We start from the raw sequence: 23827 nt of genomic DNA, 5'->3' as shown, positions 1-23827 counted from the left end.
AATACTTTACTTTGAACCAAAAAGTCCAAAAACCTTCTCGTGGAAAGATCAAACCAGGAAGGGCTGTGCAGCAGATGCTACATTGACAATGAGCTAACAGAACGCACAGTTTAACAGCAGCTGGAGACCTGGTCACTGAATGACTCTGGCAGGTGTTAAACCTCCGTCATTCTACTGCCCTGTGAGATGGCAGCTGGCGAGTTCATCTAGAGGCGCTGATCGCCGTCATAATTACACTGCACAAACGGCCGGCAGTTCTGGCGCACTGACATGCACAAAGACCAGCAGAGGTCAGGAGCCCTGGTGAGCTTACCTCCAGCCAGGCCAGCATGGAGCACATGATAAAGTCCCATTCACTCTCAGCCAGAGGAGAGGAGCAGCACTTCAGAAACAGGGAGAGGAACCGCACAATCTCTATGTTGACTCCCAAGATCTCTGGGCTCACCTCTGACAGATCGCTGTGACAAAGAAAAAAACAAAGCAGAGCGGAAAAGCATTAAAGAATGACACAGACATTCTATCAGACAACACCCCACTTTAGCCCCTACTTATAAATGAGCGATGTCAATGTCTACCACCCTATCACTCTACAGAGCTGAGACTATAAGATACACATTCTGCATCCAGACTGTACATAGGAAGGAAAACACTGCATAGAGCATCACCTACCAACTGAAAAGAAAAATGTCTTCGTGGTCTTTCTTCCAGCACATCAGAATTCTTAGTATCCCATGTAATAGTTCTCCATCGTCAATGCTTCTCGTTCGCAGACAAGAATTTAAAATGGCAAGATGTCCAAAACCTCCTGAGGAAAATACAAAGTGAGAATTTAAAAATTGTAAGTTGTGTTATTGATACTATAAGAAAGTCTCCTTTGAGGTAGATGAAAACTTTGAGACGTGCCATGGGTAGAGGGGGTGCAAGGGGCACTGACCCCCGTGCAGCAGAAAATCTGCATATGACGTTTGACTCCCCAAAACTTCCAACCCCCCTCTATATCGCAGGGAAATGGTTCTAGGACCCCATTCCCCATGGACACCAAAATCTGTAGATTCTCAGGTCCTCTATATAACGTTGCCTGGAGCACATACCCTCGATCTCTACATTGCAGGTTCCCAACCACAGATCGGAAATACCCACGGCAGGTAGAGGAATCTGTACATTTATTGAAAAAAACCTGTGTAAGAGTGGACCCTGCTGCTCTAAACCGTGCTATTCCAGGGCCAACTGTGTGATGCATTTACCCTTCCTTTAAAAACAGAAAAAGTTTTTTTTTTAATTTTCCTGGCAAAACAAGAGAGACTCAAGGTACAGGGTGAGCAAAAGTAGGTTTACCATTGTTCATATGGAAAACAATACAATAATTATTAAATAATACAATAACTGTTTCGCCTACTCACAACTGTACACCTACTTTTGCCTAGCCCTGTATAACCAGAAATAACTGATTTTCCAACAACTGAAAGTATTTGTTAGCTGATCTTGTCTCATCAGTTTGCCTAAAAGAACAAAGCTGGTTGTCAAATACTGGAAACGTCTGCCCTCCCGTGTCCCTCCTGTCAGGCCTCCACAGGCCCGTGCACCCCCAGGTCAGGGACAGCGCTGCCCTTGTCCTCGGGTGCAGCCTGTGCTGCAGGAATCACCTGATCCACCGGGCACTCTTCTTCTCCACAGGGTCGGGTCAACAGCATCCCTTCCAGAACCACAAATCCCAACCCAATCCCACAGTGGACTCTAAGTGAGCACAGCAGGAAAGCTTGACGCCACAAAAACTTATGGTTGACACCAGCCACTCATGGGTGCCTTACGGCAGTTCCTTTAGTGTTTGTTGATCAGCATGTCTTCTTCCATTACTTCAAATGCTCACTCCGTAAAATCTACAATGCAGTTTCTGCTCTATTAAATGACTGGCTTGGAGAGACCTGAGCCTGTCAGTAGGAACACAGGAGGTTCCCAACCCCAAAATAGGCACCTGCACTCACCCCACACCTGGCCTCACCTCGTCTCAGGAAAGCTACCACCTTCCACCTCTCGCCCTCCCTCGCCTGCTTACTGGGAACTCCACTGAGTACTCTGTCTCGGTTTCCTGTCCCTCCTCTCCCTATGTGTGTCCCTCTAAGCTTGAATAATCCCCAGCTCCCACCTTCTTTCTACCACCCTTTCTCCAAACACCTACAAAAGACTGTCCACCCCACTTTCTCAGCACAGTCACTCCAATGACAATGCCAACAGACATGTCAATCCCTGATTTTATCTCACCTCTGTGGCGTGTACCACAGGTGTTGGATGTTACCCAAAAGCCCTCCTCTGCTCCTCTCCATCTCCAGTTCCTGTTCTTCAGCCTCCCTCTACCCACACACCCTTCAAGTTCTGCGCTCGTGGCTCCCCTGACCCTGTGCCTGAATAAGCTCACCCCATGACAGATTTCACCACCTCCACATGACTCGAGAGCAGTATCTACACCCAGTCAACAGCCTGCTGAGCACTGAAAACCTCCGTCTGAATACTCATTCCACAGGCACCTGCGTCCCACTTGTTTAAAGCTTGGCATCAGCTCCCTGTAAGCTCCTCCCCACCCTCCTAACTCTCAGGTGTCCTATGGGGTTTTCTATAAGGGCTAAAGGTGCTTCCATCTCCCCTATATGGAATATAATCCCAGAGCCCTTCAATTCTATGTCCTAAACCTCTCCCATTTCCATACCCTCTCTCACCCATGCCTTGCTGTAAGCTCTCTCTCACTGAGACTGTTCTAGTAGCTCCCTACCTAGTCTCCTTCCCCACCCTCATATCTCACACCCACCCTCACACAGCTGTGAGAACATACTCTCCACGGTAAATGTGCTACTACTCTCCCCCCATATGGGCCATCAGCTCCTGCAGCTTCAAGTGCAAACTCAGTCTGCACACTAGGGCCAGGGTCTGCTTCCTCCTGCTTGGGACCTGCCTTCCTTCTCCCTAAGGGCAGCTAAACCCCACCATGCACACTCTGTCAGTGTCTATGTACCTGGAAAGCCCTTCCTAAACTATGGCCTCACGGAAAACAATCCTTCAACACTCACTTGAAATATGTCTTTGTGAAATCGCCACTGACACTCAAAACAGAGCAGAAAACTCCTTTTCTGCAACTTCCACACATAGGCTACATCAGTTCTCACATGATACAAAAGGAACGGACATATAGCTAGTGTTCAGCAGTACTTATACAATTAACTAACAAACAGATAAACAGATGGCAGAGTGTCCACAAAGTTTAAATACAAAAAAAGGTATTCCCTCTTTTGCCTGTATGTGTTCAATCACTGGCTGACTAGGGAGAGATGAGACGCAGCTTAGAGAGCTAGAGATGAAAAATAAATGACTATAGGGTTTTGTGGTTGTAAATCTTCCCTGAAAACCATAGCGTCTCTGTCCTACACAGTGGTAACAGACACTCTGCAGACACTAATCCTGCTGTCAACTTGTTATGCAGCAAAAGTATAAACTACGGACAAATCAGCTATAATTTATCTCTCCTGGATTTGGGTTCAGATACTGAGAGGCACTAATTTCATCTCAAGCAATAATTAAATTAATAGAATATTTATTATCAAGAAACTAACCATTTGTACTGCAAAGATCTTCCTTGGTCCAGGTCAAAAGGGGAGGTATACACTGGGCAATGAATTCTTTTCTGTCTTCCTCGGACAGAAACGGACAGAGACTTTGAATGGTGTGCATATTACCTTCTGTTAGTGGGAAAAACCTGTTTAAAGAAAAGAAAAAGTGTGAATTATATTTATCCTAAATATGCAGGTATTTCAGAGAACTCCATACTCAGACTATTCAAAAGCACCAGTAATTCCACTACCTAAAATAATTGTATAAAAATAAAGGAAACTCTGAGGAGAGATTGGCAATTTCTGATTCTGGATGATGAAACTCTAAGTAATTACATTTTGCTGCTTCTCTCTCTTTAACACACCTCTAGTTTTTTAAACAAGCATATTCAACGTCCAGCCACATACAATTATTCTGAATTATTCACACATAGTTAAGCTCTCTGTAAGAGTCCAGTCCACTTACACAGTACTGCTTGGGTGCCCTTTCTATGAACTGATATTCATGTGTGTGTGTGTATAGCTGGGTTCATTTACATAATGAGGTCACCCTGAACACAGTTTTCTTACTTGCCACTTTTATACTTGAATACAAAGTATGTAAGTTGTTATGTCACTTATATACTTTGTAGATTTTCTATGTCAGAACACAAAGGTACAAATTATTCTATTTTAAAGCTACATAACTAAGTTAAAAATAAAAACATTTCATACTATAGATATATCATAATCTAACTATTTCTCCGTTAGTGGACATTTAGGTTTTACTCCCCAAATTTTTCTTATAAATAATGCTGCAATAAATGTCCTGAGCACATGTGCAAACGTCTCTCAGGCTCGATTCCTGGAAATGGAACTGGAACATCAAAGGATCTGAATGTATTGCATTCTGGTAATTTCAAATTGCTTTCCAAAAACAACATAATCTATTTACACTTTCACCAGAAATGTACATGTGACTGTTTTACTGTACAGTTAATGAATCTTTTAAATTCCTGGCACTATGGTAGATAAAATATGTTTCTTTTAATATGCACTGCCATCATTATAATAAGGCAAATTCTTTCACCTGGGAATTACCTTGGACTATTTCATCTGTGAATTACCTGTCCTTGACACATTTTTCAATGTGGATTGTTTTACTGATTCATAGAAGCTAGTTATATATTATGGACATTAATTCTTTGTTAATTTGCAAATGTTGTCTCTCATTTTGTCACCTGGCCTTTAACTTTTGTTTACTGTATTTCTGTCATACACAAGTTTTTCTTTTTAAAAAAATCTATTTTAATTGATTTCAGAGAAGAAGAGAGAGGGCGAGAAAGAAACATCAATCATGAGAGTCATTGATAGGCTGCCTCCTGCATGTCCCCAACTGGGGATCAAGCCTGCAACCTGGGTATGTGCCCGGACTGGGAGTTGAACAGCAATCTCCTGGACCATAGGTCAATGCTCAAACACTGAGCCACACTGGCCGGGCAAGTTTCCTTTTTCTCAAAATATTTATGCTAAAATATACACAACAAAATTATCATATTAACTATTCTTAAATATACAGTTTGATAGCATTACATATATTCACACTGTTGTGCAACCACACTCCAGAATTCATTTCACGTAACTGAAACTCTACTCATTCAACAAGAGCTGCCCCCCGCTCCCCCAGGCCCTGACAACCATCCTTCCACTTTCTGTATCTGTGAATTTGATTGAGCTAGGTCCCTCAAGTAAGTGGAATCATACATATAGTATTTGTCTCTTTGGGGTTTATTTCACTCAGCATAATGTCCTCAAGGTTCACCTATGTTGTAGCATGTGTCAGAATTCCCTTCATTTTAAGGCCAAGTAATATTCCATTGTATGTTTGCACAGTATTTTTGTCTGTCATGCTGATGCACACTTAGGTTGCTAGAGTTTTCATTTGCACAAAATCAAATATTTATCATTTCTTTAATGGACTCTGGGTTTTGTGCTTTGCTAAAGAAGCTCTTGCCCGTGCACAACAACTCAGTCTTACTTCCTCTGATACTTCACAGATCTGTTCCTTACATTTAGCTTTCACCTGGACTTCACTTTTATGTATAATATAAGGAAGAGGCCTTGCTATCTTTTTAAAACACATACCCTATTTTTCTAACATCATTTTTTATTGATTCTCCTCATTGATCTGAAAGACCACTGGAATCAAAAACTAAATTCTCATATATGTGTGGATGGGTTTCTGGACTCTATTTTGACCCACTGATTTATCTATTGACCAATTTCAAATAACTTAATGACTGTACTCAGCTGAGCAAGTTCTTTTCACTTTTCTCTTCCAGAGATTTCCTAGCTATTCTTAAGCATCTTTCCTTCAAATGCATACCATGTTTAGAACAGTTTGTCATCTTTTTAAAAAAAAGTTGAAATTTCGATTGTGATTGCACTGAAATTATAGGCTATTATGACCATTTTTACAATTTAATCTTCCTACCTCCTTTGTAATCTTTACTAAAGTTTTACAATTACAATTTTTGTTAGATTTATTTGTAGGTATTTATAGTCTTGTCATTCGAAATGAAATATTTTTTCCTGTGACATTTTTTTTAATTGAATTTATTGGTGTGACACTGGTTACTAAAATTATAGAGGTTTCAAGTGTATAATTCTGTAATACAACATCTGTATGTTGTATTGTGTGTTCACGGCCCTAAGTCAAGTCTCCTTCAGTCCTGTGACATTTTTAAAGTGATTATTACTGATGAGTAAGAAGGTTACTGATTTTTGCATGTTAGGTACCTATTCATCCCAGGGTCGTTAGTTCTAATAGTTCTTTAGTTAATTCCCTACTACCTTTTATAATCAGAACATTTAAATTAGGCTGAATAAAATGGCCAATATCAAAAGACCATATACTGCATAACTTCACTCAAATCACAGTCCTAAGTGATGTAATTAGAGCGGGTGGGCAGATGACTGGTTACCACAGGTGAGGAGATGGTATATAGGGAGGTGGCTGTGGCCATAAAAGGTAACAGAGGGGTCCTTATGATGTTGGTGGTCACACGTGATTTACACAGAACACACACAAACAACTCCACGTAAACCTGATTGACAGATGGTATCGAGACCATTTTCTTGGTTGTGAAACTACTAAACTTATGCAATATGGTGCTAATGGGGGAAACTGAAGGTAGGGCACATGGAACCTCTGTATAATTTACAAATGCATGTGAATCTTTAATTATCTCAAAATAATAAATCTATAATTACCTCAAAATACTAAGTTTTTAAAATTTTTAAGTAAGGTTTAAAGCACTGAAACTCAGTTTACTACTCCACCGTGCCAGAACATACGTGTACCCTTCTTGAGTACCTACCTCTTGGTAAATCCATAAATTCAGCTACGTGTTTACCTGGAATGCTCAGCCTCTCCAGCACGATCCATCTAGTGGATCTCTTCTACCTCCGACCACAGTTTATTTCTTTGTCTTAGGAGCACATTCACTGCATTTCTAGAGTATGCTTCAACAGGATGAGCTCTATCAAGGGAGAGTAAGGGACTTTCCACATAGCAAGTAATGCTGTGGAAAGGCGAGACAGAGAAAGAAACACACGCCTGCCAGAGGTTGGGGGAGAAGACCAAGTGTATGAAATGCTGCTTGTTTAAATTAAAACAGGTATGAAATTCCACAGCAAAATGTTACAAAATTAAAAATGCTTATTACAAAAAGGTATGTTCCAAACCTAAAACAACTGAAACTGTCTTTAATCTCACTTCCTTTAACCTAATTTCTTCATCTCTGAGACCTTGTTCTCTGGATTCCTTAGAGACTATCAGTTAGTTGGAGGTCGCCAAGGTGACCCAATACAACAAATTACCAAGTAAAAATGCAAAGGCCCATACCCCTCTTTTCTTCTACAATGCTGTTTCACTTCATCAGACGAAACGCGTCGGGAAAGGACCAACTTAGCAATCACGAGAGACCACAGAGTGCCGTGCTCCTTGGATCTGAAAGAGGAAACATCCATTTTGAAGGTGTGCTTAAGATTTTTAAACACTATTCACCTGGATGCCTGTTACAGAATTAAATAAATCACCTGGTGAGGGCATCAACTCACACAGGACTTATATACCCAAACAGCTGCCACAACTTCAAGGACTGAGAGCTTAAGCTTTGCACCAAGCTTCACAGCACAAGGCCATCCACAGCCCCTCGTGTCCCGATGGGAGAGGCGACCTTCAACATCAGGCCTGAGTTTACAAGGCTGCACTGAGACAAGGACATGTCCCAGGGCACACCCGGGCTGGAGGAAGCTGAGGGACCCCGGCAGTAGAATCCGCGGAGGCGAGCTCTGAGTGGCTAGTGCATGCAGTGGGACTGCAGAGGAAGACCTGCCAGCTGGGGCCCAGACACAACAGGCAAGCAAGAAACTCTCAAAGAGAAAACAGTTCAGCACAGTGATGTCAACCACTACACATCTGACTGCCATAGCCTCTGTGACGACTTGTTTTCACACCTGCTCCTCTATGGGAGAGGATCTGTGGTTCTCACATCAAGATAAACCTGCAACAGCAGGCAGGACACAGGCTGAATTTCACAGCAGCAGGACAGCGGGTCACAGAGGGCAGACAGGCTGAAACCACACCCACAGGTTCTGTTCCTTCCTCACCTGGCCCTTGAACATATTTATAGATTTAATAACACAGGCTAAGTCCAAATATCTCCCCAGAAAAATAAATCAAGTACTTAGTATCCACAAGTACTTGTCATTAAGAATTCAGATTAACTTACATCAACCTCTGATTGAAAAATTAGCATGAAGAAGGCTTCCATTTTACAGAGACAAAGCCATAAAGTAGTAAAATGGTCATTTAAAACATGGAAATTGAGAGCAACATTTACCTGTTAAATAGCAGGTGCAAAAGGCCGGAAGTATTACCAAGTCCACACAAGTTATCATACGTAATATTCATTTTTTCAAGCATTTCACAGAATCCGGTTAGGAAGGCAGGGGGGTTATCCAGCTCCTCACACCACTGCAGTGAATACAGCAGCTCTGAGGCTGGGAGAATGGACAGCAGGTCAACACGGGTGCTGTGATCAGACCCTCCAATCTTTTACTTCCTGGCCTGCTTCCTAACACTGCTACATCCACTGGTCTCTGAAGATCTGGAAACTGACCTCAAATCTGCTTTGAGATTTTCAAGATAATGAACCTGGAGAATCTGTGTTTGATACAAAGCCCCACCCCTCTTTCAAATCTCACTTGGTCCCTTTTCTGATGAGTTAGAAGTGTGACAGGGACCTTAATTACCAGAGACACAGGACACACACGATGCACAACTAAGGGATGATGGCCTGAAATGAGAAGTTCCAGCCAGTGTGATAAGAATGGGAGACAGCAGGACACAGTGCACAGGGCATGAGCCTCAGTGACAGACATCTGTCCTCAAATGAGCTGTCCACAAAGTTATCAACTAGGACACCTCAATCTGCCTCACAAGACTGCTATGAGAATTAAACAACCAAGTATCTTTCACAAAACCTGGCATGTCATAGACTTTTAATATACATTTACTCACAACTTTCAAGTGTCTGGTTTAGATTTTGAAGTCAGAAGATGAGATGGAGTTTAAAATCTAATTGTGCCCAGCCGGGCATGGCTCAGGAGTTGAGCACCAACCTAGGATCCAGGAGATCGAGGTTCGATTCCCGGTCAGGGCACATACTCAGGTTACGGGCTCCATCCCCAGTTGGGGGTGTGTAGGAGGTGGCCGATCAATGACGACTCTCCCATCATTGATGTTTTTCTCTCTCTCTCCCCTCCTCTCTCTGAAATCAATAAAGATATATATTAAAAAAAAAATAATAACCTAATAGTCTCCTTGACAAGCTAAGTAATTCTAAGCAAGTCAAGACAAGAAAAACAGTATCTAACTGATGGAATTGATGAGAACATTAAATACCTAATGCTTTCAGTTTGGAATTAGTAATATACAATTAGCAAACATAAAGGATCACAAAAATGAAACTAATTTCCAGTTTTGCTTTTGGATAGATTCACTCTGTGCGCAGTGTACCTGTGAGCTGATCTCCCCGCCCTTAACAGCCTGTGGAGCTGACCAATCAACAGGGCTCCACTAGATCCACAGGAAGGCTGATCCGAACAGTCTCTGGGTCCCCTGGCAACTGTCACAGTGGAGGGCTCGCCAGGGAGACTGACACAGGAACTGTGCAAACCCTCTTTCAACACCAACCTGCACAGGTCACGCAGCCCCACCATCTGAACCTCCACTTGCCAGGAAAAAACTAGAGCCCAATGAAGGCTGAGGAGCCCTAGTAGTCCAAACACAAAGTAAAAATTCACACTCCTGGACGAAACCCCAGACTCTCTTAGCTGTGTTCTCAGGGTCCTGTGATGCCGGATCCGCTTATACTGATGCCCTATGGCTGAGTAAGTGATCCTACACCCAATTCTGCTCCATGCCTAATAAGATTATGGCCCAGGTTTCAGCATGTTTCCATCGGACATGCAATTTAACATCTACCACTTAACTAACCTCAAAGATCTCATCACTAAAATACTTAATAGGAGCTGAAGATTCTCGATTCTTTAAGGATTTAAATTGCAGTATAATCAGAAGTAGTTCAAAATTCATATTTATATTACATCTGAATGCTCACACAAACTTACTTATTTTATCAAGCTCATTATTTTCGAGGACTATTTCCTTTTTCAGTGCAATTAGCAGCATTTTGCTCAGCAGTGCTGAAGTACACAAATGGCTGGGAAGTCTCTCTGTGTCTTGTTCTTTACAATCTGCTCTGAAACGCTCACAATTCAAACTCAGTCTTCCTTCCAAAAGAGGCCTATGCCACCACTGCAAAAAGACAAGTCACATGCAAAGTCGTCAAATACTCCACTTACCACCAACTGAGCAACTAAGACGGGGAACAAAAATACAGTTACTACAACACCTCCAATTTGCTATTAAAATAACTTCAAAAACAAAGTTACTTGGTTTATTAGCACAACCACAGAAACCTGAAGTCTGGTTCCTGCTACAGAAGTTCTCATATGCGTGTTTCTTGCAGACTCCTAAGGGCATCACTGGGTCCTGCTCACCTCACACCACGGCTACTGCCAGGGCGTCAACGAGGGTCTTGCCCACAGCCAGCATACGACAGAAAAGCATTCAGAGGCACAGAGCAAAGTAAGATACTCACTCCACTTCCTTATTTTTCTTCACCAGAAAGAAATAAAAACATTTAAGCCTGAATGAAATCCAAATTCCAGAATAAGATGCGCTCTAACTTCAGACATACCTGCACAGGAAGAGACTGCCTCATCTTCTCCCACTCAATGCTGTCTGGCATCACGCGTCCAATATAAACTCCCAGGAGGGAGGTATCTTCACTCTCTAAAAGCTTATTCAGCAAATCGTCAACAGCAGACAAGAGTCCTCGGAGACTGAAAATAATGCAAACAACGTGACTGCTGTAGTGATGCTGTGGCTGATTTGAATACGTGGCACCCATTAAATACCCCGTGGCAGAGAACAGCTACCTGAACAAAATGACAAGCTGCCTTATTTCACAAAAAGAGCAAGGTGACTGGGGACATATTTGACTGAACCCCAACAGTCTCTGGGTGCTTTGCTTAATTTTCACTTTTATATGTGAATTTAGGTAGATGTGAAATACACTGCAATTCAAACACCTTAAAACAGTGGCTGGCAGACCCCAAAAGGTAACCTGTACAGAGCAATCACAGTGAGCCGGCCAGGAGAGGTTATGGCCACACCCCACACTGGGTGACACAAGACAACACCAGTGCCCATCACCGACATCAACCAGGAGCTTGGAGGCTCTGCTGGGACAGTCATTCTTGAATTCAGTGCCTTTAAACGAATGACCGTTAAACAGGAAAAGTCCTCTTAGGAGTCCTATCAATTTCTTACCCGACAAATCATTTTTCATAGGCACCCACACTAATTATGGAATTTGATTTAGGACAGTGATCAAGTATGAAGAGGTGCTGTGCAGCTGAGCACAAAAATGGTTACCTCTTGATGTCCAAAGATGGAGACTGAACCTGGTTCTTCAGCCACAGAGCGGACGAGCACAGGAAGGCACTCTGCTGACATGGACGGCCAGTGTGGTGGACCAGCAAATTCACACCAGACAGCCAGGTATTTTTCAGTTTACAGATAAGAAAGTCTAAAATCAAGATGTCCACAGTAATTTGTAATCCCACGGAAATGACTATAATCATTACAAAATGTCTAAAAGAACTCACTGCAGATCTCAGATTTCTAAGGTACCGTTTTAAAAAGAAAATAAAAATTGCTATTCAATGTCAAACAAAATGATTGTGTCATAAATATGCAATCATACAGGCTAGCTCATGCCACATGAGGTAAATGTGGTAAGAGGTTTACAGTTGGCTCTTTTCTGCCCTGAGCCTCTTTACAGGAAAGCTGTCCTTTGGGAAAAGCAGTGTAATCTCCAGAGAGAGTGGCCAGCAGGCGAAAGGGCTGGAGGAGGGCTCCCTACTGATACTGTCTTTTCATATTCCTTCCACAAGTAAGTCTAAACTAACACACGAGGCAGAATGTAATTCTTAAAAACGCAATCTCAATTTAATTTTCACATACACCAGGACTGAATGTTTCTATTAAGAGACCGTAGCTATGAAGAGAAGAAAAGATATAAGATATTAATAAATGTGGAAACTGAGGCATGAAGAAAGTAAGCAGACTGCCAGAGCTCCCAAGTAAAGGGGCTAAGACTCTAACCATGGCCCCTTGCAAAACTACTTCCTTGATATCAACTAAGTACTTTAGACATAGTCTAAATACATCTTTAACATGGCTTTTAAAGCTGAAAGTGTTTAAGATTTGTAGTCCTTTACTCAAAATGGTTTTGACTTTCACACACATGATGATTCGGTAATAAAGCCTGGGCACTCACACTATGAGGGTCAGAGCAGGAGATCCCAGGAAAACCTCTGAGCAGTAGGCTGTTACCTGGCAGATGTGTGTCTTCTCTGCTCTGAGCACATAACTGAAAGAGAGTTAACAGTAAGTCCTCCGAGGACGGCATTAGCAAGGACCCTGTTGCGGAGCTGAAATAGTCATAGACCACATCGCAGGTGGAAGACAATGAAGAGTCAATGTTTTCAGCATCTGACAATTCCTTTACTTTGGATAAAGTTTCATGAAGTTTAACAATAATTCTTTCAACATATACTTCTCCAATCAAGTAATCTAGAGGGGAAAAAATCACAAACAATACAAAATATTAGCAGTATAATTTTGAATACCGTACTTTGGGTTAACTACCCCTTGAGTCTATCTTTAAAAAAAAAAAAAGGTGCGGCCCAGCCAGGCATGGCTCAACTGTTGAGTATTGACCTAGGATCCAGGAGATTGTGGTTCGATGCCTGGTCAGGGCATATGCCCGGGTTGCAGGCTTGATCCCCAGTTGGGGGCGTGCAGGAGGCAGCCGATCAATGACTCTCTCATCATTGATGTTTCTATCTCTCTCCCCCTCTCCCTCTCTCTGAAATCAATAAAGATATATTTAAAGAAAAAAAAAGGTGCCTGTGGATTAAACAAAAGAAAGTCACACAAGCAGGTCAAACTGTTCTGACAGAAAAGCCCCCATGTGAAAAAGCAGCTCTACATTAAACTTAATAAGCAGTGTTCCACAAAATTAGGGCGAAGAGCTTTGCTCAATTCAAAGCCCTTTAGTATAAAAAACTGAAAATATTTAATGTCATCCAAATCATGCTACCATGATTAATAAACATTTAGGACACTTACAAGATTAAGGTATTTTAACGATTTATGTCTTATTCTCAACCAATAACATGAACTCAGCTGCATGAGATCCCCCCAAACCAACAGGGTTATTCCCTCCTGGAAAACAGAAGCTGGATCTCCGCCTACCATTCGTAACATGCTGGGATAACACCATGCTTAAAAGAGCCCATCTTTCTGAGAAGTAAGGTTCAGAAGTCACTGTAGATTCCAAGTCCTCGCTGCAAAGATGATCTGCCAAGGCGACCAATTTCTCTCCAAGGATATCTCCTTTCAGCCAAGAAACTACTAAAGCGTGTTTATCTGAACTAGAACATGCCTAAAATCATACAATTAATGCAACAGTTAGAAGCAAGATAAAAAGGTCTACTTGCCTGAAGGATTACTTGCACCACATCACATGCCTCCCTTCACCCCGGGCCCAGCACCATGTCCCTCTCTCCTCCTCGGGTCTAAGGCTGGGGTCTCCGTCCCCACTAAGCCTTGCTCACTGCACTCCACTTTCCTCATCCATCTCCCCAACCACAACTACCCTTCTCTCCACACGTCACAATCCTGTCTGCCTTAGGAACTGCCCCATCCTCTCCTGCCCGCTCATAGTCATCACTTTCTCTGATTCTCTAAAGCACTTACTCGACCGTATTATTATTTATGTTTCGTCTGTGTGTGCCTTGTTTCCAATGAGACTGTCAGTTTCTTGAGAGCAGAGACTGTCTTAAACTTCTTTGAGACCTAGCAACACTGTGGACATGCTCGGTAACAAATGGCTGAACTCTGAGGACAGATTTTTTTAATGCCCTATAGACACTCAATTTTTGTTCATTAATTTTTGCTAAAGTTAAAGAAAAGTTCATATATAATAGTGGTAAATAACTTCAATATGAATAATGGGATTTATTATTATTTCCACAAATTCTTTGAAATAGTTACTAGGGCCAGATATCTGACAGCAACTGGTTTATTTTCATGGGGTGGGGAAGCAAGAAAAAAAAGTGTAAATCCACCCCCAAGAGCATGCTGATCCATGTTCCCAGAGCTTCTTTTGCTTTAAGGGCTGAGAAGAAAGGAATTTGCAACTTGGTTCATTTCAAAGCAATCTAGGAAAAAAAAAAAAATCCAAGTGTGGATTGGGTGATGCCTGAAAACTGCTTATCCTTTTACTTAAAAAATTAGAGGTAAATGGGGCACATCTGTAATACTCTCAACAACAAAGATTAAAAAGAATTGTAGGTGACCAGAGCTTTTACTTCAGCCCAAGCTTTACCACTATTCTGCCTTTACGACCTCAGACAAATCTTTTTTTTTTTTTAACTGTCACCGACGATGTGTTTTTATTGATTTTTGGGGAGGAGGAGAGGGAGAAACATGAATGTGAGAGAAACATCGATCAGTTGCCTCCTGTACACAGACCGACCAGGGATCGAACCCGAAACCTAGGTATGTGTCCTGATGAGGAGTTGGGAGTTGAACCCACAACCTTTTGGTGTATAGGATGATGCTTCAATCAACTGAGCCACCCAGCCAGGGCTCTTTTTTTTAATTGATTGATTTTAGAGCAAGAGGAAGCAGCGGTGGTGACGGAGGACAAACATCGAATTGTTGCTCCACTTATTTAAACATTCACTGGTTGATTCTTCTATGTGCCCTGACTGGGGATCAAACCTGCAACCTTGGTATATCAGGGTGATGCTCTAATCAACTGAGCTACCCAGCCACAGCTGTACCTTAATTTTAAAAGACACAAAAACACTTGTAAATTAAAGAGTTATCTGTGTAAAACTTAAAAATAATCCAAAAACGCTAAAAAAAATTTGGGTCACTAGTCGTAACATTTCTATGGTTGGAAACTTGTTACTTCTATTATCTACACCTCACTAGAAAAGACTACTTAAGCCTTTTTTTAACTTCCCAGGCTGTCTGTGCTCCGTGACTTACTCTCATCATTCTCACTACTTATTCAGTCTGGCGGCTCTGAGGCTGGAACCTGGGTCAATCCATTTACATGGAAGGTAACTAGGGTTAGAGCAGGCACCTGGAGACTTTGTCTGAAAAATAAAATCTGCAAGGGAAGAAACCCTGGGGCGTCGAGAGCCTGTTCACTCCTCCTGACCTTCCAAACAGGACACTACTATAGGAAGGCAAGCACCGAATGTCCTCCCCAGTTATGGGGAGTTACGGGAACCAGGACGTCCCCGAGCACAGACCCCTGCCCACATTCCAAAGTGTGGCTGTGACTGGAATGTTAACTTTCCTATACCCATAAACACAGAAAGAAAAAATGCAATCCCCAAGATACCTTTTCAATAACCTGAAGAAGCGAATTCCATTTCAGATCCACCTGAAAGAAGAAAAGTGAGAAATAATCTTTGGAAGGAACAGTAAACATTTAAAAGTCAATGAAGTAGTCATGTAACCACTGCAAAAATAAAACTTTTTCAGCTCATTCAACTTTAAAGGATGGACTGACTGAAAGCACTGACCCTTTTATTTCCAAGCTCTTGTCCTGCTCACACATTTAATGAACACCCACCCGAAGTCTCTCACATTTCCCAAACCACGGTCGGCACACTGCTTGTCTTCAGACACAATCCAATCACCACCCAAAGGACTCACTCTCATCGGTGCTGGTTTTTCAAACCATTAGTTTGAAAAGAAAGATGATTAATACCTCGGTCAGGTCATCTAAGACATCTTTTCTCTCCTTATCATCCTCGCAGCAGCGGAGGGCACTGTACAAAATGTCCACCAAGAAACCGGCATCCTTCCTTCGGTCTTCATTCAGCCAACCGATTACTTTCTGGTACAGAAACTGCACTGCGGGACTCTTCTGTATGAGTCTGGCTAGCTCAGGAGGCTTGGGTTTGGTGGCAGTCTGCTTTTCATCGCCCAGCAGCATCTCAAACACTTGGGTTGAAGAGAAGGAATTGAGCAGAGTAGAAAGGAACCAGAGATGCTGCTCTGACTTCTGTTTGTTGACATAATTAATGCTCAGCTCTGCCAGTCTGCAGACTAAGTCTTCCAGGGGTTTCCTCCGTAGTGGAGATAGGTCTGAGCAGGTAACGGAGGCAGGAGGCTCAGCCACTAATGCACGACACTCACTGTTCTCTCCTCCTGAGGAGACACACATCTCACTCTCTCTGCTACTTTCAGGCATCTCATCAGCAAATCTAACCCCACCCGTTTTTTTTTTATTTGACTTCAATGAGCTCTTTGGCTTCTGAAGGACCTGTAATAGGTTAGATACACCCGACACAGACTTAGCATCTGCTTCTGGCTTGTTGATTTTCTCGAAACAGATCTCTGACAGTTTTTCCCAGAAATTCAGCAGCACTTTCTCCAAGTTTTGAGTGGTTTTATCATCTTTCTCCATATCTGCTTTGGCTTCCCAAGAACTTAAGGTTTCTGCTAAATACTCAAATAATTGCCCATCTTGCAATTTTGGGTCTTTGAGAACTGTGTTAATCAGAGGAATCAACTGAAAGAGAAGGTGAAATAGAAAACTTTCATTTTCAGGAGAAATAAAATTTAAACAAAGTATGTGTAAAACATTAAAAATTTTCATATTTAATAAATGAAAAACATGGATTTTCCCCCAGAACTCTGAAAAGGATTAACTTGAAAATCATTTTCGTATCATGCTTAATGACTTCACTGGATTCCCCTGAATTACTTTGTTTTTATGATATAATTGACCAAGATCATTGGTTATTAACAAATAATAGTTTTGTCTGCATCTTCGGAAGTTTTGACTTTTTGCCTTTTTTTAAAGCCACAGAGGACGAAAGAGTTCAGAACCCTTTTATTAAATTACAAAGAGGAGGTAGCTATGAGACACCAGGAGGATCTGGGCTTCTATCTCGCCAACTGACTTCCTACCACAGGAGCATGTTCCAGAACCTGCTCTCATCACTGGCTCCAAAAGCCAAGCACAACTGTTCATGAAAGGATACGTATACTTGATTAGTTTAGAAGTAATAAGATAACTGTTGCATCATTTAAACTTAATACAAAAGATCCCAACAGCATCTTCTAAACTGTTTTGCGTTTCAACTCTAAAACAGGCAGGGTGTGTACATCCAAAGATCAGTCCTCAGGCAGGAAGGCACTATACTATCCTGCTGGCACTGTGAAACCTTTACGAGGAAGGCTAATCAGTAAGAATGGCAACAAGACATGGTGACCTTGGAGCATGGTTCTTACGCCAGTGTGACAGCGCACTGGTGATTCCCACACCGCACATACCTGGTCGCTGACGAGCATCTGCTGCATCTCTTCCTCACCTAAACTCTGCTGCATTATAAAACGTAAGCATTCAAAAAAAGCAGATGTCACTGCTGAGCACTCTGAGAAGCTGGTTTTGATTCTCTCGGTTGACAGCCTGAGAAATAAGAAGTAACCATGGCTGACTCTTTCATCAAAGAGAACACAAGCAACCCAGAAACACCAAAGTCAAGTCACAGGAAAAGCATCCGTTTTTAAAAGTAAAAATCTTACACTGAAAACTAAGACCAAACAACAGAAATACAGCATGATTACAATGTAAACTTGAAGAACTGGGAAGATTTAAATAAGACAATTATGTATACGTCATTCTACCCAGCTGTGAAAACAGCAGCAATCTCTTTTGCTTTAAAGATCAAGACTTTGAATTCCTTACCCGGCAACCAGAGAGGTGAGGAAGCTTCTGAAGAAGTCCAGCCTTGGGTCTGTGATGGACTGTGGGAGCTTGCTGATAAATGGCAGAAGATAGGGATATATGACAGTGGCCAGACCCCGACCACCCTCACGAACCACAGCTGACAGCTTGGGAAACACACTTTTTTTTGCATTTACATGAAGCCAACAGTCCTAACCAAAGAAAAGATTATAGTAATTAAGATTACAAATATACTTTTCCCAATTAACAGAGAAGACACATAGTTCTCAAAAAATAAAAATTAAGTGTTCCACCTAAAGAGGCTAACATTTCATTGCCATTAAAATCTAAACTCTGAAATTATAAGAAATGTATTACATGTATCCTCCAGGCTTCCAGGATAATATTCATCAGAAATAATTACATATTTTATTTATTATTTATTTATTTATTTACCCTCCCCCAAGGACACTTTTTGCATTGCTTTTCAGAGAGAGTGGAAAGGAGGGGTGGGGTGGGGGGGAGGGGGAGAGAGAGAGAGAGAAAGAAACATCAATGTGAGAGAGACACATTGACTGGTTGCCTCCCACATGTGCCCCCACCTGGGCAGAGGATTGAGCCTGCAACCAAGGTACGTGCCCTTGGCTGGAACTGAACCTGGAACCCTTTAATCCACAGACCAATGCTCTGACCACTGAGCCAAACAGGCCAGGGCCAGAAATAATTACTTAAGTTAAATAAAGTATTTCCATAAAAACTGCTTTCTAAAAGGGACAGCAAAATTAATCTTAAATATAAGATTCTGATTAGCTTACTTCAATAGGCCCCATAAAAATGAGTGATTCTGGCTAAAATGAAAGTAAATAAAACCTCTTTACCATTTTATAGTCAGTTTACAATTTACACCAAGTTTTGGATTAAGCATTTCATTTCCAAGAAAGAATTTTTCCAGTAAGTTTTAGATATTATAACCTAATAGGCTCTCTCCAAGACAAGTGTTCCCGGATACACTAAGCGTACCTCTCTTACATACCTCAATAGTGGTAAGTGTATAGAGTACAGCTTCCCAGAGAGCAGGGCACACAATGGGGTCACTGTCATCAATGCTAAGTAGGACAGATGAGCTCACTTTTGATGCTTCATCTTTCATCAAGTGTGGAATACGCTGGCACAAAGCAGAAACTAACTCGAAATAAGCTGAGCGGATCTAAAAGAAGAAATAGAAGCCACGTTAAGTTAAAGTCAAGCGACACCATGATAAGCTTTTATTAATGGGAAGGGCAGACAGGCCATTCATACTAATCCTGCCATTAACGAAACTAAAAAAGCTACAGAAATACTTTAAAGAATCGCTTTAAGAGTACTGAGTGACTGAGAAGCTGAAGGTGAAGGCAGAGAGAGTTCAACTTCGCATCTCTGTGGCTGAAGAAAACACACATCCTCCCTCGTGCAGGACCCTTCACCTGGGGCTGTGGATTATTCCCACAGACACACCAGCAGCACAGCCTTAAAGAGAGCCAGACCTCAATAACGTACCCTGAGCCACTACAGGAGAAACCAAAGATAACACAGAGATCTAAGACCTTAAATCTTAGAATTACCAGTTACAAACTCCTTATCAACAAGGCTTATTATAGTTAACAAGAGTTAAAAAAAACTTGAGAGAAAAGAATATGAGAAAAGGCACAGATCTGAAAAAGTACAATTGCTAACCTAAATATAAATAATAATAAAAGCTCCATTCAAAAAAATTATCCACCAAGTAGCATGAAAAGACAAGGCAAAAACACCAAGGAGAGCATAAGAGACACAGACAAAGAGAGTGAGAAAATTAATATATGTCATTAGAATCCCAAAGGGAGAGAGAAGAGGGAATGAGGCAAAAAAGCTATCTGGAGAGGTAAAACTGAGCATTATGTAAGAACCAATGAAATACACCAATCTACAGATTCAAAAAGTCCAACACATCCCAAGCAGGAAAATATATAAACAAGCAGGTTAGAGAAGAAACACAAAAATCTGAAAAGCTTATGAAGAGATGCTAAAAGTCACTTGGAATAACTGAAGTCAAACAGAGAGATAATTCCTATTAGACCAACATTAGGAAGATGCACAACTATAAGACTATAGACTGTAACACTGCACAGGACTCATCATGTGCTGACAGTCACATCTAGACTAACACAGCCGTTCAGGTGAGCAATCCAGCACCACTTCAGAAAACTTAGTACGTGTGCATTTACTCTTGGCTCAGCAACTGAGAGATTTTTGGAAAAAGAAACTCACAGATCTGAGGATACATGAATGAAGACGTTGGCTGATGCATTAACTGTGAGGGTGAGGACTGGAGGAGTCACAGGGTGTCTATCACTGGGGCAATGGGCAGGTAAATAGAATGGAGGCACACTTCTGAATACTACACAGCAGTTAGAAGCCATGGACACACATATAGGAACATGATGAATTTAAAGTATTTTTTTTAAAGTACTATGTAAAAAGCAATAAATGGGATATAATACAACATAATGCCACCTATGTGAATTAAAAGCACAAGTAAGAATTCGTGTGAGATGAGCTCCATTCAGGCGTGACCTCGAGTGATTTCCATTAATGAATCAACAATATACATTAAATAAGGTGTCTTTAAACAGACATAAAAAACAAGATTGTGTATGAACCAACAGACAAAAATGCTGTGACCAGAGACTCACTAGAACTTAATCCTATACTTCCCTCCCATAAGAGCATGCGTCAGCATTCGCTAGTTCAGTGGTTGTGAGCCTCTAGGGAACAGTTACCACGAATAACAAGAACTGACTACACAAGAAGATACACATTAAGAACATTCAGGATGGTCACCTGGTGGGGTTGGAGAATGGAGACTGAAACAGAAGGGAAAACAAACAGACATCAACGAGAAGAGCCTAGCCCACGCCCCGTGGTAAGGCACCAGGAGGGGAGGAGAGATCATTCAACTGACTCTGAAATTTAGATAATTAAATAAAAAAGTGAAAATGCAATAACATTCTGGTAAGAGATGCAATTCAGTCCCACCACAGAGATGTATTTGTGGAGTTTTAAACATAAACAATAAACATAAAGCATAAACATAAACTAGCAAGATCAGGGGGAAAAGAGAAACCAGAGAAAGGTCTTAAAATAAAAACTAAGATACCTGAGGTATACTGTGTTTTCCATACTTCCAAAATTTATTCTGTGACAGAAGAGACTTAAATTTCTCCTCCAGAGATTCAAGCTCATTATCAGGTAGGAGGCAAAGCAATTTCTTTAATGCCAATAAGGAACAGGTTACAACACGATAGAATTTAGCTTCTCTCTCTTCCTCTGGAACAGTTCTCATTATGAAAAGAAAACAAATACATATTAGGATTGAGTATAAGCCAAACCACACATCTGGCACTACTATTTAAATGCTGCATCATTAAATACCTACCAAAGTTGCTTTATATCTATATTCTATCCTTCCTGTGCCAACCCCTCCGCAAAATACAGTCACAGAATTTCCATCACATAGTTTTCACATAGCACCAGGTGAAAGTAATGAAAGCCACAGCTGAGGAAGGTACAGGTGCACTGCTCTCCGAAGCAGTTAACAAGATGAGCCTCAGTAACTGTGTCTGTGCATCTAAAATTACTTTCCCAGTGGACTCTTTACGCTGTGGTTAGAACATAACAAAGTAAAGGGAGTCAGGGCACATGCCTGGGTTGTGGGCTCGATTCCCAGTCGCGGGCGTGCAGGAGGCAGCAGATCAATGATGGCTCTCTCATCATTGATGTTTCAACTGTCTCTCTCCCTCTCCCTTCCTTTCTCTGAATCAATAAAGATACATTTAAAAAAAAAAAAGTAAAGGGAGCATTTTACTACTCTTTCAGTAGAACTGTTCATAGTTCAACTCTTTTCAACCACACCTTAGGATGGTCCCACTATGACTGTCAAAAGGTGAATGTGGGAAGAATCTAAAAGCATCTCTTTGTAAACAAACAAATATGTGGCTCCCAGATCACTCAACTTAAACAGCAGGATGACTTGCAAGGAGGAGCACTTACAACAGCACCTGCACACAGCACTGTAGCACATCTTTTTATCCTTACATTTAGCATCCCCTTTAAAATGTCACATGAAAATGATTACCTTATGACCCAGGAGTGGAACAAGCCCTTAAAGTGAGTTACACACGTACGACTTACTGTGGGTCACTGAGGGAGTTGGGTGTTTCCTTTATCAGATGATCCTGCAGCACCTGCAGAGGGGACAACACAAGCCTTGAGATTTTATTGAATTGCAATAGTGACCAGACAGAGCATAAACCTCATCTTACCGAAAAGTTTTACCCCTGCCCCACCAAAGCAGCTAAATTAAGTGGCAAAACTAAAAGGTTTGAACTTTACCAATTTTTCTTTCCCTACCATCCCCAAGATTGGCTGCTACTGGGATTGAGGAGGTTAGGGAACTTCTCCAAACACCTGCAGTTTCCATCAGGAATCGTCCCCTACACCCTCCTAGCCTCTGGCTTCTCCATCCCTCTTGCACACTGAGGTGAAGTGTATGGACTACCTGGTTAGTAAGTCTGAAGAGAAATATGCCCTGCTTTCCTCTCCCTTCTTTTTGAGCCCCTCCCTGCTCAAAGAGAGGAACACAAGGGCTAGATTCCATTTGAAATGCTGGATAAGTCTGCTTGCTTGTGGGGTACAGTGCAAGTGAGAACGCTGTTCCAGTATCAACTTTACCAGCAGTAACAGGAGGTGACATTTACTGATCTTTTCCACATGCAGATAGTGCTCTGAGCACATTTTATACATCACCTAGATTAATCCTCACTACTACTCAATGAAGCACAAGCTAATGACCATGTAACAGAGGAGGAAGCGGAGGTAAAGAAACTGGGAAGGTAATACACCTGACTGATGGGAGAGGGGCCCTGGAACTCCATGGTATCACCCAGAGCCCATGTTCTTACAGACACTATAACCAAGAACCCAGAATGTGTATCATATGCTGTCTCTAAGTCTGCTATTTTGATCTTCATTTGCCTAACTCCCCCCTAATAAGTTGGTTTTGTACTTGGAAAGTTCAAACCCAGTACCTGCAATGAACTGGGACATGGACAACTAAAGGGAAACTAGCAAGGAGGAAATAATCCACATATTCAGTGATCAGTTATCCATCCCTTATAAAGCCAGTAACAAAAACCAAACAAAGACGATGAACGACCAAATTAGTTGTCTCAAAATCCATTTTCTAAAACTTAATATCCAAACTCACGACACTTCACTTTCATAAGTTACATGATATTTAAATAAACTGATGATTCTGAGCCTGTAGCTAGTTAGAGAACCCCCTTTGAGAAGATGATTAAAGGTACAAGTCCTCTCCCTGAAAGACAAGCTTGCTGCACCTGAGGAATGAGGACGGGAAGAACCAAGAACCTAAATGGGGAAGGAGCATGCCCATGTAGGCATGTGGGAGAGGTGTGGGGAAGGGACCAGGTCATGAAGAGCCTGGTGTCCAGACTGTAAAGACAATGGGGAACCAGAGGAAAGCTGACTTAACTGAAAAGAAGAAGGGAGGAGTGAGGGACAGACAGGGGCTATGGAAACAAAGGAGTGCTACATGGGAATGAACACAGCACATTTTTAAATCCCTTAATTTCCTCCCCACTCACAGTCCATCTGCTTCTATTTCATGTAACAGTAAGAAGCTTGGTCCTCTGTCTTCACCTATCAGTATCTCAGGAAGAGCAGACAGGACGTGAGACTGAGGAAAAC

General features: G+C 41.7%; 1 protein-coding gene across 4 annotated transcripts in view; it reads right to left on the bottom strand.

Annotated features, from left to right (window-relative positions):
- The window catches only part of LTN1 (listerin E3 ubiquitin protein ligase 1), a 47889-nt gene that overhangs the window by 17862 nt on the left and 6200 nt on the right, over window positions 1–23827 (bottom strand). For all 4 annotated transcript variants that reach the window (XR_015714705.1, XM_016216497.2, XM_016216498.2 and 1 more), the window contains exons 5-21: window positions 22250–22302; window positions 21216–21396; window positions 19074–19247; window positions 18062–18252; window positions 17647–17782; window positions 16073–16879; window positions 15701–15742; window positions 13534–13723; window positions 12610–12849; window positions 11647–11800; window positions 10907–11051; window positions 10275–10461; window positions 8483–8642; window positions 7483–7587; window positions 3600–3742; window positions 670–805; window positions 314–458 (exon numbers count right to left, since the gene is read on the bottom strand). Coding sequence is in view for 3 of the 4 variants with exons in the window: in XM_016216497.2 (XP_016071983.2) it covers window positions 314–458; window positions 670–805; window positions 3600–3742; window positions 7483–7587; window positions 8483–8642; window positions 10275–10461; window positions 10907–11051; window positions 11647–11800; window positions 12610–12849; window positions 13534–13723; window positions 15701–15742; window positions 16073–16879; window positions 17647–17782; window positions 18062–18252; window positions 19074–19247; window positions 21216–21396; window positions 22250–22302 (3189 nt within the window). In the remaining variant the exon portion in view is untranslated. The remainder of the gene's footprint in view (window positions 1–313; window positions 459–669; window positions 806–3599; window positions 3743–7482; window positions 7588–8482; window positions 8643–10274; window positions 10462–10906; window positions 11052–11646; window positions 11801–12609; window positions 12850–13533; window positions 13724–15700; window positions 15743–16072; window positions 16880–17646; window positions 17783–18061; window positions 18253–19073; window positions 19248–21215; window positions 21397–22249; window positions 22303–23827) is intronic.

The sequence above is a fragment of the Miniopterus natalensis genome, chromosome 6 (assembly GCF_054644295.1).
Source record: "Miniopterus natalensis isolate mMinNat1 chromosome 6, mMinNat1.hap1, whole genome shotgun sequence".
NCBI classification, from domain to species: Eukaryota; Metazoa; Chordata; class Mammalia; order Chiroptera; family Miniopteridae; genus Miniopterus; species Miniopterus natalensis.
Note: the sequence above shows the minus strand (reverse complement) of the source record. Positions and strands in the feature narration are given on the sequence as shown.